Source organism: Carcharodon carcharias, chromosome 2 (genome assembly GCF_017639515.1).
Source record: "Carcharodon carcharias isolate sCarCar2 chromosome 2, sCarCar2.pri, whole genome shotgun sequence".
NCBI lineage: Eukaryota > Metazoa > Chordata > Chondrichthyes > Lamniformes > Lamnidae > Carcharodon > Carcharodon carcharias.
Genome location: NC_054468.1, coordinates 8,817,055 through 8,833,935, shown reverse-complemented (window position 1 = coordinate 8,833,935; position 16,881 = coordinate 8,817,055). Strand labels below are relative to the sequence as shown.

General features: G+C 46.2%; 1 protein-coding gene across 6 annotated transcripts in view; it reads left to right on the top strand.

The window, feature by feature from the left end:
- LOC121289917 (TRAF2 and NCK-interacting protein kinase-like) overlaps positions 1-16,881 on the top strand; it is a 348,329-nt gene that overhangs the window by 251,397 nt on the left and 80,051 nt on the right. For 4 of the 6 annotated variants that reach the window (XM_041209938.1, XM_041209930.1, XM_041209898.1 and 1 more), the window contains 3 exons: positions 372-488; positions 11,491-11,577; positions 13,989-14,180. In XM_041209938.1, the coding sequence (XP_041065872.1) occupies positions 372-488; positions 11,491-11,577; positions 13,989-14,180 (396 nt within the window). Of the gene's footprint in view, positions 1-371; positions 498-11,490; positions 11,578-13,988; positions 14,181-16,881 lie in introns of all 6 variants that reach the window. The other 2 variants (XM_041209918.1, XM_041209908.1) reach the window with 2 other exon arrangements.

Below are 16,881 nucleotides of genomic sequence, written 5' to 3'. Positions count from 1 at the left end.
TGAACATATTCAATGATTGAACATCCACAGCCTACTAGGGTTGAGAATTCCAAAGATTTACCACTCTTTGAGTGAAGAAATTCCTCCTCATCTCAGTCTTAAATGGCCTGCCTCTTATTCTGAGACTGTCTCCGGGATCTAGGCGCCCCCAGGTTCCATGACTACCTGGTGACTGTTTTAATTGCAGTAGGGGAGCAGAAGGGGAGTAACTGGAGAGAGGTGCTTTCATATCACAGCCAGCTTCAGTACCCGTGGGGATATAGAGAGCGGTGAGGTGAGGGTGGGGAATATGGGAAATAATCAGTCAGAGTTAACACCCTTCCCAGTAACCCACCAACTCTCACTCTACATTACTTTCGTTGGCATTGTAGCAACAAAGGAGAGACCGGGAGCACCGCAAGCAGCAGGAGAGGGAGCAGAGGAGGCGATATGAGGAGGTGGAGAGGCTGAAACGAGAGGAGGAGAGACGTCTGGCTGAGCGGGAGCAGGTAAGCACGGTGTGTGAGTTTATGGATTTAAGTCCTGTGTTTCACGGCAGAATGTAAGATCTGAAGAACGTAATCCTCATTAACACCCTCTTCATCTCGGTGTCTGCTCAGTTGCGCATTTCCCAATTGTATGGTCACCATGGTGGCCATTTTTACCCAGTGCATTCTGGGATGCATGGTGCAGTGCAGTCCAATATTGGGCACTGGTTTGCACATTTTTTTGACAAATTTGTTGGCTCTGGAAGTGTCTTTATATTGGGAGAAGTTAGGGGGGGAAGTAGAAATGGTGAGATGATACCTGTCCCTTCATCACCCTAATGATCTCCAAGTTGATTGGCTAAGACTTTAAGGATCTGTACTACTGGTTAAGAAAGCCCCCCAAACATGTTTCTTAATTCCTTTTCAGGATGTGGGAGTTACTACCAGTCCCTAGTTGCCCCTTGAGAAGGTGGTGGTGACCCTGCCAGTGGTTTGCACATCAGAGGGCATTGAGAGTTAACCATGTTGGTGTGGGACTGGAGTGACATAGAGGGAGAGAATCAGTTGGGTTTTTACAACAATCTTACAGTTTCATGGTCATTTTTACTGAGACTGATTTTAAACTAAAAAAATTGAATTTAAATACTCAAACTGACGGGATTTGAATTTGCGTTCTTCATACCATACCATCCCCAAAACCAGCTCGTGCCTTCTTACCACTCCTCTTCAAAGACAGCAGCGCCCTCCTCCCCCAGTGGTCATAGCTATAATTGCAGCAGGGAAATGTTGCTGACCTCTGAGCCCTGTGTAACGGGCTGAAGTTGAATTGACCCTAAGTTTCCCTGCTATGGCAACACCCCCACTGACCCCTCCCCACCACCAAAAGAAAAACCCCGCCAGGTGAAAGTGCTTTGGGTGGGAGAGAATCAGGAATTTGTACCACAACTAGGCTGGTCATAGGAACAGAAGGAAGGCCATTCAGCATCTTGAATCCCTGTCATTGAGATGACAGGACACCTGTACCTGAACTCCATTCACATATATTTGCCCCACATCCTTTAACACTCTTACCCGACAAAAATCTAAACAACCTCAGTCTTCAAAGTTTCAGTTGACTCCTGGAGCCTGGGTGGGGAAGTTCCAGATTTCCAATATCATTTGTGTGAAGAAGTGCTTCCTGAAATCATCCCTGAATGAGCTGCCTCTAATTTTGAGGTTCTGCCCCCTTGCTCTGGACTCCCCCCATCAGAGGAAATAGTTTCTCTCTATCAACCCTATCAGCTTCTTCAATCATCTTCATAGAATCACACAGTGCAGAAGAGGCCCTTCAGCCCATCAAGTCTGCAATGACACATGAGAAACACCTGAACTATCTACTTAATCCCAATCACCAGCACTTGGCCCATAGCCTTGAATGTTATGACATGCCAAGTGATCATCCAGGTACTTTTTAAAGGATGTGAGGCAACCCGCCTCCCCCACCCTCCCAGGCAGCGCATTCCAGACATCACCACCCTCTGGGTAAAAAAGTTTTTCCTCACATCCCCCCTAAACCTCCTGCCCCTCACCTTGAATTTATGTCCCCTCATGACTGACCCTTCAACTAAGGGGATTAGCTGCTCCATAACCACCCTGTCCATGTCCCTCATAATCTTGTACACCTTGATCAGGTCACCCCTCAGTCTTCTCTGCTCCAACAAAAACAACCCAAGTCTATCCAAACTCTCTTCATAACTTAAATGTTTCATCCCAGGCAACATCCTGGTGAATCTCCTCTGCATCCCCTCCAGTGCAATCACATCCTTCCTATAATGTGGCGACCAGAACTGCACACAGTACTCCAGCTGTGGCCTCACCAAGGTTCGATACAACTCCAACATGACCTCCCTACTTTTGTAATCTATGCTGTGATTGATAAAGGCAAGTGTCCCAAATGCCTTTTTCACCACCCCACTAACATGCCCCTCTGCCTTCAGAGATCTATGGACACACACACTAAGGTCCCTTTATTCCTTAGAACTTCCTAGTGTCATGTCGTTCATTGAATACTTTCTTGTCAAATTACTCCTTCCAAAGTGTATCACCTCACACTTTTCAGGGTTAAATTCCATCTGCCACTTTTCTGCCCATTTGACCATCCTGTCTATATCTTCCTGTAGCCCAAGACACTCAACCTCACTGTTAACCGCCCGGCCAATCTTTGTGTCATCTGCAAACTTACTAATCCTACCCCCCACATAGTCATCTATGTCGTTTATATAAATGATGAATAATAGGGGACCCAGCACAGATCACTGTGGTACGCCACTGGACATGGCTTCCAGTCACTAAAGCATCCTTCTGTCATCACTCTCTGTCTCCTACAACTAAGTCAATTTTGAATCCACCTTTTCAAATTACCCTGTATCCCATGTGCATTTGCCTTCGTTATAAGTCTCCCATGTGGGACCTTGTCAAAGGCTTTGCTGAAATCCATATAAACTACATCAACTGCGCTACCCTCATCTACACACCTGGTCACCTCCTCAAGAAATTCAATCAAATTTGTTAGGCATGACCTCCCTCTGACAAAGCCATGCTGACTATCCCTGATCAAACCTTGCCTCTCCAAGTGGAGGTAGATTCTCTCTTTCAGAATTTTCTCCAATAGTTTCCCTACCACTGACGTGAGACTCACTTGCCTGTAGTTCCCTGGCTTATCTCTGCAACCCTTCTTAAATAGAGGAACCACATTAGCTGTTCTCCAGTCCTCTGGCATCTCCCCTGTGGCCAGAGAGGAATTAAAAATTTGGGTCAGAGCCCCTGCAATCTCCTCCCTTGCCTCCCTCAGCAGTCTGGGACACAAATCATCCGGATGTGGAGATTTGTCCACTTTTAAGCCTGCCAACACCTCCAATACCTTGCCACTCCCTATGTCAATTTGCTCAAGAACCTCGCAGTCTCTCTCCCCGAGTACCATATCTTCATCCTCATTCTCTTGGGTGAAGACGGATGTGAAGTATTCGTTCAACACTCTACCAATGCACTCTGACTCCATCCATAGATTGCCCCCTTGGTCCCTAATGGGCCCTACTCTTTCCCTGGTTATCCTCTTCCCATTGATATACTTATAGAATATCTTGGGATTTTCCCTACTTTTACCAGCCAGAGCTTTCTCATATCCCCTCTTTGCTCTGTTACTTGCTTTCTTAAGCTCCACCCTGCACTGTCTGTATTCCACTAATGCCTCCGCTGATTTGCTTCCCTTGTACCTGTAAAAATCTCTCTTTTCCTTCTCATCATATCCTGAATATCTCTGGTCATCCGTAGTTCTCTGGGCTTGTTACTCCTTCCTATCACTCTAGAGGGAACATGTTGAGCCTGTACCCTCCCCATTTCCTTTTTGAATGCCCCCCATTGTTCCTCTGTAGATTTCCCCACAAGTAGCTGTTCCCAGTCTACCTTGGCTAGATCCTCCCTTATTTCACTAAGATCCGCTCTCCCCCCAGTCCAAAACATTTTTTTGCAACTTGTCTATTTCTTTATCGATAACAAGCTTAAACATCTCAATATGTTCACCCCTTCATCTGCACTTGAGGGAATTCGGAATAGTTGCTGTTACCAGATGTGTTCAAATCATGAGGGAACTAGACCGTGTAGATAGGGAGAAACTGTTCCCATTAGGGGAAGAATAGAGAAACAGAGAGGACACAGATTTAAGGTGATTGGCAAAAGAACCCAAAGTGACATGAGGAAAATTTCTTTAGCTCAGTGAGTTGTTAGGATCTGGAATGCATGGCCTGGGAGCCTAGTAGAGGCAGGTTCAATCATGACTTTCAAAAGGGAATTGGAGAAGCAATTGAAAGGGGGAAAATATTGCAGGACTACAGGCAAAAGGTGGGGATTGGCACTAGCTGAGTTGCTCTTGCAGAGAGCCAGCACAGACACGATGGGCTGAATGGCCTCCTTCTGAGCTGTTACCATTCTCTGATTCAGAATTTAACCTGCTTAGCTCCAGTATCATTCTGGTGATTCTGCACAGCACCTCTTCCAACAATATCCTTCCTGAGGTAAGGTGCCCGGTACTGAACACAATGACTCCAGATAGGGTCATTGCCTTTTTGAAAAAGGAGGAATCAGATGCAGGAGAAACATTTATTTGTTTTTTTTTAAAAAAAACACCTCTTCCTGTTCTGAGAAGCTGTAATTTTCACCCCTTTCCCACTCATGCCTCCTATGGAGGCTTGAAGATTGAGGGTGTTGAATAGCGGGGGTGACACTGAGCTGAGCAGCTTTCAAGGGGCTGGGGAATGGAATTTCTCTGACAGCTGAACAAAGGAATGAGTCATCGAGACATGAAGCCCAGCAAGAGCTTGCACAGAGCTACTCAATAACTGACACACTAGATTACTTCCTAGGGTGAGAGGGTTGTCCTATGAGGAAGGATCAAGTACTCTGGGCCTGTATTGTCTGGAATTTTGAAGAAAAGAAGTGATCGCATTAAAATGTATAATAATCTCCGTGGGTTTGGCAGGGTAGATGCTGAGAGACTATTCCCCCTGGCTGTAGACTTCAGAACATGGGGCACCGCTTCAGGATAAGGGGTTGGCCATTTTGGACTGGGATGAAGTGAAATTTCTTCACTCAGAGGGCTGTCAATCTTAGGAATTCTCTACCCCACAGAGTTTTGGATGCTCAGTCATCGAGTATATTTAAGACTGATTTTTTAGACACTAAGGAAATGAAGGTATACGAACAAGGCACAGGAGTAGGCCATTCGGCCCCTCGAGACTGCTCCGCCTTTCATTAAGATCACGGTTGATCTGACTGTAACCTCAAATCTGCATCCTGCCTATCCCCGATAACCTATCGGCCTCTTGCTAAACAAGAATCTATCCACCCCTACCTTAGAACTATTCAAAGACTCTGCTTCCACCTCCTTCTCAGGATGGGAGTTCCAAAGGCTCACGACTCTCTCAGTGAAAAAATTTCGCCTCATCTCCGTTTTGAATGGGCGACCTCTTATTTTTAAACAGTGACCGCTAGTTCTAGATTCTCCCACAAGAGGAAACATCCTCTCCACATCCACCCTGTCAAGACCCCTCAGGATCTGATATGTATCAATCAAGTTGCCTCTTACTTTTCTAAACTCCAGTGCATACAAGCCTAACCTGTCCAACCTTTCCTCATAAAACAACACGTCCATTCCTGGTATTAGTCTAGTAAACCTTCTCTGAACTGCTTCCAACACATTTACATCCTTCCTTAAATAAGGTGACCAATACTGTACAAAGTACTCGAGGTGCGGTCTCTCTAGTGCTCTGTATAACTGAAGCATAACCTCCCTACTTTTGTGTTTGATTCCCCAATATAGGGATAGTGCTGAAGAGTCAAGGTAGATGATCAGCCACAATCTGATTGAATGGCAGATCAGGCTTGAGGAGCTGAATGGTTGACTCCACCTCCTATTTCTAACATTCTTAGGAATGCATGGGTCCAGGGTTGCCAAATCTGTTTGGAGAAAATCTAACTATTGCCCCTTGACATTCAATGGCATTACCATCACTGAATCCCCCACTATCGACATCCTAGGGGTTAGCATTGACCAGAAATTGAACTGGACTAGCCATATAAATACTGTGGCTACAAGAGCAGGTCAGAGGCTGGGAATCCTGCAGCGAGTAACTCAACTCCTGACTCCTCAAAGCCTGTCCACCATCTACAAGGCACATGTCAGGACTGTGATGGAATACTCCCCACTTGCCTGGATGAGTGCAGCTCCAACAATATTCATGAAGCTCAACACCATCCAGAACAAAGCAGCCTGCTTGATTGGCACCACATCCACCACCTTAAACATTCACTCCCTCCACCACCAACGCACAGTAGCAGCAGTGTGTGTACCATCTACAAGATGCACTGCAAGAACTCACCAAGGCTCCTTCGACAGCATCTTCCAAACCCGTGACCTCTACCACCTAGAAGGACAAGGACAGCAGACGCATGGGAACACCACCACCTGGAAGTTCCCCTCCAAGTCACACATCATCCTGACATGGAAATGTATCGGCCGTTCCTTCGCTGTTGCTGGGTCAAAAATCCTGGAACTCCCTCCCTAACAGCACTGTGGGTGTACCTACACCACATGGACTGCAGCAGCTCAAGAAGGCAGCTCACCACCACCTTCTCAAGGGCAATTAGGGTAGGGTAGTAAATGATGGCCCGGCCAGTGATATCCACATCCCATGAATGGATAAAAAAGGTCTCATCACATGACCTCCTTCCTCCAATCTGCCTGATCCCAGCCTCTGCCACCTTCAGACTTGTCAATCCTTGTTATGCCCTCGTCTTGCCAGAACCAACTGCCAAAAAACTGACCACTGCTTAATTAAAATCGGAGACATTTTACTCCCCTACCCCTAACCTCCTGTCTCATATGCCATTGCACGTCCAATAATATTCACCTCATTCATGTTTGAGCCTAAACTGTAAGTACCAACACGCAAAAACAAAAACAGAATTACCTGGAAAAACTCAGCAGGTCTGGCAACATCGGCGGAGAAGAAAAGAGTTGACAATTGTTGTTGTTGACATCTTTTGATGATCTGCTTCTATCACTGCTTGTTTGTCCCTACAACCACACCCCCACTCCAACTCTCTCTCTCTCCGCCCCCCACACACACACCTTAAACCAGCTTATATTTCAACTCTTTCTTGGACTCAAACTCAAGTTCTGTCGAAGGGTCATGAGGACTTGAAACGTCAACTCTTTTCTTCTCCGCCGATGCTGCCAGACCTGCTGAGTTTTTCCAGGTAATTCTGTTTTTGTTTTTGTTTTGGATTTCCAGCATCCGCAGTTTTTTTGTTTTTATATTAGTACCAACATGCTGTTTGACAGCGGGGGGAATCCTGCCCTCACATCATACTGTCTCCATGTTGGAGCTGGCAGTATTTTTTATTCATTTATAGGATGTGGGCTTCGCTGGCTAGGCCAGCATTTATTGCCCATCCCTTGTTGCCTCTTGAGAAGGTGGTGGTGAGCTGCCTTCTTGAACCGCTGCAGTCCATGTGGTGTAGGTACACCCACAGTGCTGTTAGGAAGGGAGTTCCAGGATTTTGACCCAGCGACAGTGAAGGAACGGTGATATATTTCCAAATCAGGATGGTGCGTGCCTTGGAGGGGAACTTCCAGGTGGTGGTGTCCCCATGTGGCTGCTGCCCTTGTCCTTCTAGATGATAATGGTCATAGGTTTGGAAGGTGCTGCCTAAGGAGCCTTGGTGAGTTCCTGCAGTGCATCTTGTAGATGGTACTCACTGCTGCTACTGTGCATCGGTGGTGGAGGGAGTGAATGTTTGTGAATGGGGTGCCAATCGAGTGGGCTGCTTTGTCCAGGATCATGTTAAGCTTCTTAAGTGATGTGGGAGCTGCACTCACCCAGGCAGGTGGGGAGTATTCCATCACACTCCTGACTTGTGCCTTGTAGATGGTGGACAGGCTGGTACCAATGCTGAATGGTGAATTCCTAGACTTCCCACCTCCAGTCGCCCCTCCCCCACACTCTGTCTTTAGCCACTGGGCACATCCAGCCTCTACCTCCCCACAGCCAACTCAATCACTTCCTTAGTGATTGGATCATTCTTGTCTGTAAAATCAAACTATTTAGAGAGTCATTTATGGCACAGCAGGAGGCCACTCAGCCCATCAAGTCTATGCCAGCCCTCTGTAGAGCCATCCAATCAGTCCCATTCCCCTGCTCTATCCCCGTAGCCCTGTAAATTTATTTCCCTCAAGTACCCATTTAATTTTCTTTTAAAAATCATTGATCGCTTCTGCTTCTTGTCCCCTCGCAGGCAGTGAATTCCAGGTTATTGTCACTCGGTGCATCAAAATGTCCTTCGTCCCATTCCCCCTAATGTATCTTTGGACCAAAACTTTAAATCCCAGTCCTTGTACCACCAGCCAATGGGAACAGCTTTTCTTTGTCTCCCTTATATTTTTAATAATTAAGGAGTTTGGCAGATCCTTATTAGGACTGAATCCTCAGGGATGAAGGGACTACTCCCGGCACTTTAACAAAGCCACTTTCACTGACCAATAAACCACACCAACCTCACCTCACATCTCACATGCCACATACCCCAAGCTAGAAAAATCTAACCTGTGTGGAGATCCAGGGAATCGATTTAAACTTTCTCTCTCCCACCATACACAGGAAATGTTAAGGAGTACTGGTGTGGGAGTGTCGGTGTACAGAGTGAGAGAGGTGTTGATGACCATAATATTCCCGCACAGTCACCTCCTCTTAATAAGTATGTGTCACATAATAGAAAACCATCAATGATGCTTAAAGGGGAACAGATCTTGAAGTGTCACCTCTGAAAAGCTGATGAGGCCCCAGTAGGAAAAAGAACAGTTCGGACCAGTGCTTTATTTCCCAGTTTTTGCTGTTTTTCCTTATAGGTTAGAGCTGAGACGCTACGTTGCTGATTTGTCTCTTTGAGGCCACTGCAACAGCAACAACTTGTATTTAGGTGGCATCTTTAACACAGTAACATGTCCCAAGGCCTTTCGCAAGAGCGTTATCAAGCAAGATTTGACACCAAGCCACATGAGAGATATTAGGACAGGTGGTCAAAAGCTGGGTCCAAGACGTAGGTTTTAAGGAGCAACTTAAGGGAAGGGAGAGAGCGTGGAGGTTTAGGCAGGGAATTCCTGAGCTTGGGGCCCAGGCAGCTGAAGGTCCAGCCAATGGTGGAGCCATTGATATCAGGGATGGACAAGAGGCCAGAATGGGATGAGTGCAGAGATATCAGAGGTTTGTACAGTTGGTGGAGATTGCAGATATGGAGAGGGGTGAGGGACTTGAAATTTAAAAGAGGATGAGGTTTTAAAATTGAGGCATCGCCAGCCCAGAAGCCAATCTAGATCTAAAAGATTGCAGGAAAGGCAGGAGTCAAGCCGACAGGTTTCAAGGGTTTGTATTGGGATGTGAAGCTGCAGAGCTGAGTTAATCATAGGGGTAAGGAGCCAAGCTTTTCAAATAACAAGGTGGGAGGCAGGGTGAGCATACGGGGTGGGATTCATACAAAGCCAAGAGCGGATGAATCAGGTGGAACGACTGCAAGATTGTCAACTCTGGTTGATTGTACTCCTAAAGGTTTCATTACATGACGTCTGACTTCCCATCGTTCTACCCACATGCTCCCACCATTGGATGCCTGACATGACAATATTCATGACATGCTGTCTTTCTGCACCAATAGAAAGTGAGCAGCCTCTTCATGACAGAATTGGATAATTCTTGATGGTCGGCCTTTTTTTTCCCACCCACCTTCCTATTTTTATAACGAATGAACAAAAGTGTTGTAAGGGATGAAAAAAAAAGCATGCAATTCTATTTAAAGCCCCCCACGATTTGCTTCTGAGTTGCTCAGAGCGGTATCCAGGAGATTAACCTTCAATTCGTGGGGAGTCCAGGGCAATCCTGGAGAATTGGCAACTCCAGCTGTGCAACACATCAGGACCCTTTTTATACCTGGCATCAGTGGCAAGACTTGGTAGGAGAAATTGGATTAAATTTCTCCCCCTGTCCATACCCCGGCCTCCCAAATCTCTCCTGCTGTCCTGAGATGACCCACTGAGTGGAAGAGTTCAACTGACTCTCTCTGGGACCACAGTTCCTGAGAAGCCCGAGCCATCACTGCTCCCACGTGGTTTCCTGAAATTTATTTAATACGTTTCAGTGAAGTGTGTCCTAAAAACCCTTTGCACAATGTATTGTTCAGGAGAAAGGTGGTCATAATTGTAAAATTCTGCATTGAATCCACTTGACAGGAGCTAATTGGGTTTTACTGGCAAAGGTTTTCTTGGCTTGATTTCTGTTCATCAAGTCTGTTGCATTTCTCTTAATTTTTTTAAAAAAGGTTTAAAGAATAATCCTGTTTTTAAAACAAAACTGTTACACTTTGAAGGGACGACTGAAACCTGAGTCAGATTGAACTGAAGATGGTCACACACCCAGAGCAGAGTCCAGAAAGGGAATTCCACAAGTTAATTCCAACGGCAAATTCAGTCACTACGTTGCCTGTGAGAGGAGGAGCAGCTAAGACACTTTCCTGTCCGGAGTTCAATGAGCAGTGAACATTGTCGTCCTTTGGAGTTGATTGGACCCCAACCCCTAACTCTAATGAGAGCTTTAGTTTCCATTGCAGAGGTGACTGGGATACCCATTCAGGGAAAGAAACAATTCCCCAATCACTGCGGGAAGTATAGGATGGAATGGGGACCTTGCACACCTCCCACAGGCCGACTGTGGAATAGCACCTGCCGGTCGCTGGGAGCTGACGTTCTGTCCACAACACGCACTCCCGGCTGCAGGAAGAATTTGTGGCCCTGGGCAGAAATCAGGGTAACCTTGGCCTGTAACCCGGACTTCTGGTAGAATCCACTGTGGGGGGGACCCAAACCTGAGGCTATGTCGAGCTTCTTTCTATGGTGGCTGGCAAGGCTGGCATTGTTGCCCTTCCCTAATTGCCTGTGAGAAGGTGGTGGTGAGCCACCTTCTTGAATACCACTGAGCAGCTGGCTAAGCCATTTCCCAGGGCAGTTAAGAGTTAGCCACCTCGCTGTGGGTCTGGAGTCACATGTGGGCCAGACTGGGTAAGGACAACAGATTCCCTTCTCTAAAGGACATTAGGGAACCAGATGGGTTTCTACGACAATCAGAGTAGTTACATAGTTACCATTACTTATACTAGCTTTATATTCCAAATTTATTTAATTAACCGAATTAAATTTCCCACAGCTATCATGGTGGGATTTGAACTTATGTCCCTTGATTAAGAGTCTAGGCCTATGGATCTCTAGTTCAGTAATATAGCCACTATACAACTGTATACCCTCTAATTCAGTTTGGTTCAGGGTTCTCGAACCTTGGTGTTTCCTGTCTCTTCCCTCTCCTTTTCTGAAATCGTTCCTGTTTTCTCTTTTTCCCTCTCTCTTTCTCTCTCTGTCTCTCCCACTCTCTCTCTTCGACGGCTGCAGGAGTACATAAGGCGACAGTTAGAGGAAGAACAGAGGCAGTTAGAGATCTTGCAACAACAACTTCTGCAGGAGCAGGCACTCCTACTGGTAATGCACCAATATTATTCACCTGGAAACAAAGCTCACCCAGCACCCTCCTCCACACCCCACCTCCAATCTCCTGACTTGTTCATGTTGTTCCCTCATTGTGAGATTTGTGCTTTTTTATATTTGCCTGAAAGGAGATAGAGATGGATCACCAGACATTTTCAACTTAACTGGTTTCTTTGAGGGGTTTTGTAAAAGAGCTGGAAGAAATGGTAAAATTTATTCTATGGGATCGCTCCCATTCATGATGTTGACCCAGCATTATTTTAAAATATGTGGTTAGAGGTGGCATGCACCAGGTGATTGAATAGGATTTCTCTCTCCTGCTTCTTGTCCCCTTCCTCTCTCATTCTCCTTACCTTCTCCTTTTGTATCTAACCCCGTGCTGTACCTGTCCTGGGAGTGTTTGATGGGGACAGTGTAGAGGGAGCTTTACTCTGTATCTAACCCCGTGCTGTACCTGTCCTGAGAGTGTTTGATGGGGACGGTGTAGAGGGAGCTTTACTCTGTATCTAACGCCGTGCTGTACCTGTCCTGGGAGTGTTTGATGGGGACAGTGTAGAAGGAGCTTTACTCTGAATCTAACCCCATGCTGTACCTGTCCTGGGAGTGTTTGTTGGGGACAGTGTGTAGATGTTAGATGTTTCTGTGGATTTCCTTTTGTCCCCTGGTCCGACAGAACACTATACAGACTTGTGCTACGTTATCAGAATTATAGGGAGAAAAAGACAAAAAAGCTAATAACCAATACTGTGAGAAACCCAACAATCAATGTTAGTACGTATGGGCAGTTTTAATACATTTAAGGTTGGTCACCGATTTGTGTAACTTTATCTGTCAAGACTCACACTCAGAATGTCTGCTGAGTGAGTCGGGATGGGGGTGGGGGGCGTATTAATATTAAATCTTAATTTCTTACCATGGGCCCTGTTACCAAGGTTGTCTGTCTCCAGCCTGATCTCCTGCCCTCACCATTACTTGTCACTGCAGCCCCAATCCATCTCCAAGCTCAACGTTTCCCCATTGGCCTTTGAAACTCCACCATACATCATCCTCAACTCCAACTCCATCAGCGCACATGCTGACCCTCCATGCTGGCCCATGCCCTTGTCAACTTGTATTGACTTCCCACCTGTCAACTCCTAGTGCACAGAATTCAAAATCTCTACCCTCGTTTACAACGGCACCTTCCAAACCTGCGACCTCTACCACTAGAAGGACAAGCGCAGCAGGTGCATGGGAACACCATGACATGGAAGTTGCCCTCCAAGTCACCCATCGTCCTGATTTGGAAATGTATCGCTGTTCCTTGACTGTTGCTGGGTCAAAATCCTTGAACCCCCCTCCCTAACAGCACTGTGGGTCTACCTACACCACATGGACTGTGGCAGTTCAAAAAGACAGCTCACCATCACCTTCTCAAGGCCAATAAGGATGGGCAATAAATGCTGGCCCAGCCAGCAATGTGCACATCCCAAGAATGAATTTAAGAAAAAAACTCCCTCCAGCCATCTGCTGTCCCAGGTTTGTAACCTGTTTTAAGCGATGTACCATGGTCTGTCCTCTAATCCTGAAACTCTGGCCTTATCCTGTTTTATCCTCTTCGATCTGCTGTTGACTGTAGAACTGTCGCCATCTCTTCCCTCAATCCTGGAACTCTTCCTTAAGTTTGTTCCCTGTGTTTACATCTACTAAGACCTCCTCTAAATCAACCCCTTTAACCATGTCAGAGTGAACCATTTTGCCGTATAGTAGCCGTTCCTGTCTCCAAGTTGGAAGATTCTTGGTTTGGACACTGCTCCAGACAGTCCTGGCAAGTGGAGATCAGAGCTCTATCCTGGAATTCTGGGTTGCATTGCAGCTGAAAACTTATTTCCCATTGGTGCGGGGGCCAAGAAAAACCTTCCGGACACTTGGGTTAACTTCTTTATCCAATGGGAGATGATGGTCTTGGCCATTATCCATGTTGTGATCCGCCAGATTGTTAATCAGCCAGCGAATCCTTCCAGTGCTTAACCCTATCCTCCAAAATACATAAAATCTCCCTCCAATCTACAGTCAAGTGATTTACTGCCATTTTGTCAAATTTAATCACCTTTTTGTGTCATAGTCTCCAGATGGCTCAAGTTAATGAAACTCCTGTGAAATTTGAACGAACTTAAAATCCAATTCACACTAAAATGATGGCCCCAAATCTGTTTGTTCTTGTAGCTGTTGGTCCTGAAATTTGATGAATGTAATTGTGATGTGGGTTTGATTTTAGCCCTAATTAGTTGGATGAAATTCTTGTACCTAGTGGAGGTTGAGAGATTTAGTAACCTCTACCATTGTAGAATAATGACCCCCGTTTGTCAATAGTGAGTGTGGTGAAGGTTTAATGCGCTCTCTTGTGTTTGGTCTCCGTCTGTAAGGAATACAAGCGGAAGCAACTAGAGGAACAGCGTCAGGCAGAGCGACTACAACGGCAGCTACAGCAGGAACGAGCTTACCTGGTGTCTCTCCAGCAGCAGCAACAGCTGGAACCAAGGGCTGGTGAGAAGAAGCCACTTTACCACTACAAGGACAGTATGAACCCAACTGAGAAGCCAGCCTGGGCCAAAGAGGTATGCAATCTACTTGATATCTCTGGGATCAATCTGCACAGGTCTGGAATTTCCGTGTGCATGCTGTCGCTCAGCGGAATGGGATTGGAGTTGATTATGCTGCCAATCTATGGGCCAATCAGTTCCTTTCATTCCTCTTGGATGATGGGGTCTCAAGGAGGGACTTCACCCAGTGACAGTAGTGGAGTGTAAAAGGCACAATCAAATATCATGTGCTTTGTGGAATGCAGAGGGACCGTGTTATGTAGCTGTAAGGAACTTCCAACTCCCTTTGGTGAACTGAGTCAGGAATGACTGCGTTCTCTGAAATATTCAGCACTTGGAAAGTCTTTCTCCAAATTGATTCCTCTCTCTCTCAACATCTTTCTTCTCTTCTATCTCTCCCCTCTTATCTTACTCTCTTCTCCTCTCTCTCTCTCTCTCTCTCCCTCCCCTCTCTCTCTCTCTCTCTCTCTCTCTTTCTCTCTTTTTCTTTCTCTCTCTTCCCTTCCTCCCTTCTCTCTTCTCCCCTTTCATTCTTTCTCTCTCTTCTCACCCTCCCTCTTTCACCTCTCTTTCCCTCTCCTCCCCTTCCTTTGCATTGTAAATTGTGAGGACAGTGTAGAACTTCAAAAGGACATAGACATGTTGGTGGAATGGGCAGATAGTTGGCAGATGAAGTTCAATGTGGAGAAGTGTGAGGTGATGTATTTTGGTAGGAAGAACATGGAGGATCAATATAAAATAAGGGGTACAACTCTAAAGGGTGTGCAGAAGCTGAGGGGCCTCGATATATATGTGCATAAGTCATTGAAGGTGGCAGGATAGGCGGAGAGAGCAGTTAATAAAGCATACAGCATTCTGGGCTTTCTTAATAAGGGCAGAGAGTACAAGAGCAAGGAGGTTATGCTGAGCTGATATAAAATATTAGACAGACCTCATCTGGAGTTTTGTGTCCAGTTCTGGGTGCCACATTGTAGGAAGGATGTGAACACATTGGAGAGAGTGCAGAAGAGGTTTACAAGAATGGTTCCAGGAATGAGAAACTTCAGCTATGAGGATAGATTGGAGAAGTTGGGACTGTTCTCCTGGGAGAGAAGGCTTAGAGGAGATTTGATAGAGATATTCAAAATCATGAGAGGGCTGGACAGAGTAGATAGGGAGAAGCTGTTCCCACTCGTAAAAGGATCGAGAATGAGAGGGCACAGATTTAAAGTGATTTGCAAAAGAAGCGAATGTGATGTGAGAAAAATTTTTCTCTCTCAGCGAACAGTTAGGGTTTGGAATGCACTGCCTGGAAGTGTGGTGGAGGCAGGTTCAATTGAGGCATCCAAGAGGGCATTAGATGATTGTTTCTATTTAAACAATGTGCAGGGTTATGGGGAAAAGGCAGGAGAAAGGCACCAAGTCATAATGCTCATTCGGAGAGCCAGTGCAGGCACAATGGGCTGAAAGGCCTCCTTCTGCATTATAACAATTCTGTGATTCCTCCTCCTCCTTTCCTCTTCCTCCATACATATCCGTCACCTCTGCAATCTCCTCCCTTTCCCAGATTCCCCTCCCTCCTCCTTTCCCCTTCCTCTCCTTCCTCCTTCTGTCTCTCTCTCTCCATTTTCCCTTGTCCCCCCACTCTCTCTCCCCCCCTTGTCTCTCTCCTCCCTCTATTTCTCACCCTCCCTCTCTCCTTTCTCTCTCTTCCCTCCACACCCCACCTCTCCCAATGTTTTCTCAGACATGTATAATAACCAACAGGGAGGAGTCCTTCTCCCAGGCCTCTGTCAGTCCTGCTCATTGCTCTGAGTTTGAGCACATGTCTCCTTGCCACATGCAGCTGAAGAAATGAAACTTCCTGGGCCTGTGTGGGGAGTTTATTCAGTGGGTAACTCAGACATTCAAACTCTCCTGAGCACCTTAGCTTTGGAGCAGGAAATTAACCCAAAAATCTGCCCCCCGTTCATCACCAACAACCTTCACCGGATCGACTGTGATGGCCATGTGGTTGAATAGCCCATGAGAACCTTCAGGAAAAGATGGAAGGTAAGAAAAGAAGGGAAATGTCCTTAAAGTGTTTTGACTGGTGATGCAAAGATGTCATTGCACTTCCCTGTGATTGGTTGAACCTTATAGGGTGCTGTCAGAATCCCTTTACGAGGGGGACATTTTGGCAATTCTAATTGGATATATTCCAGAAGGTTTCATCCCATGACCTCCAACTGTCCTGTCCCCATCATTGGTCACCTAACATGTCAATCCTCAGTGTACCGCCAATCAGAAAGCAAACTGACTCTTCATTATCCCATTGGACAATTTTTGGCCGTCAGACAAAACGCCTTTTCACTCGCTCCAATATTCAGGGCTCAGAGGGCTCTCTTCTCCCCTGCACCCCACCTCCTCAGAGTTAATGTTTAGCTTTATTAATGCCCCCTTGCCCTGACAATTAGTCTTCAATTCCTGGAGACTCCAGGGTTTTCCTGGCGGGTCGCCCGCCCTCACAGGGAAGATGATGTTTCTTCAATGGGTGGATTCACTGACCTGAATTTAGACTATGCATAACCAGGACGGAAGGCAGGTCTGTGCTAAGGCTGAGAATCTCAGCCAGAAGGGATTGGGTGCTCAGCTGGAGTTGACGTATAGAGTAGCCATGATCTGATTGAATGATAGAACAGGCTCAAGGGACTGAATGGCTCATTACCCTTCTGTTGTCCCTGACTTCATATACACC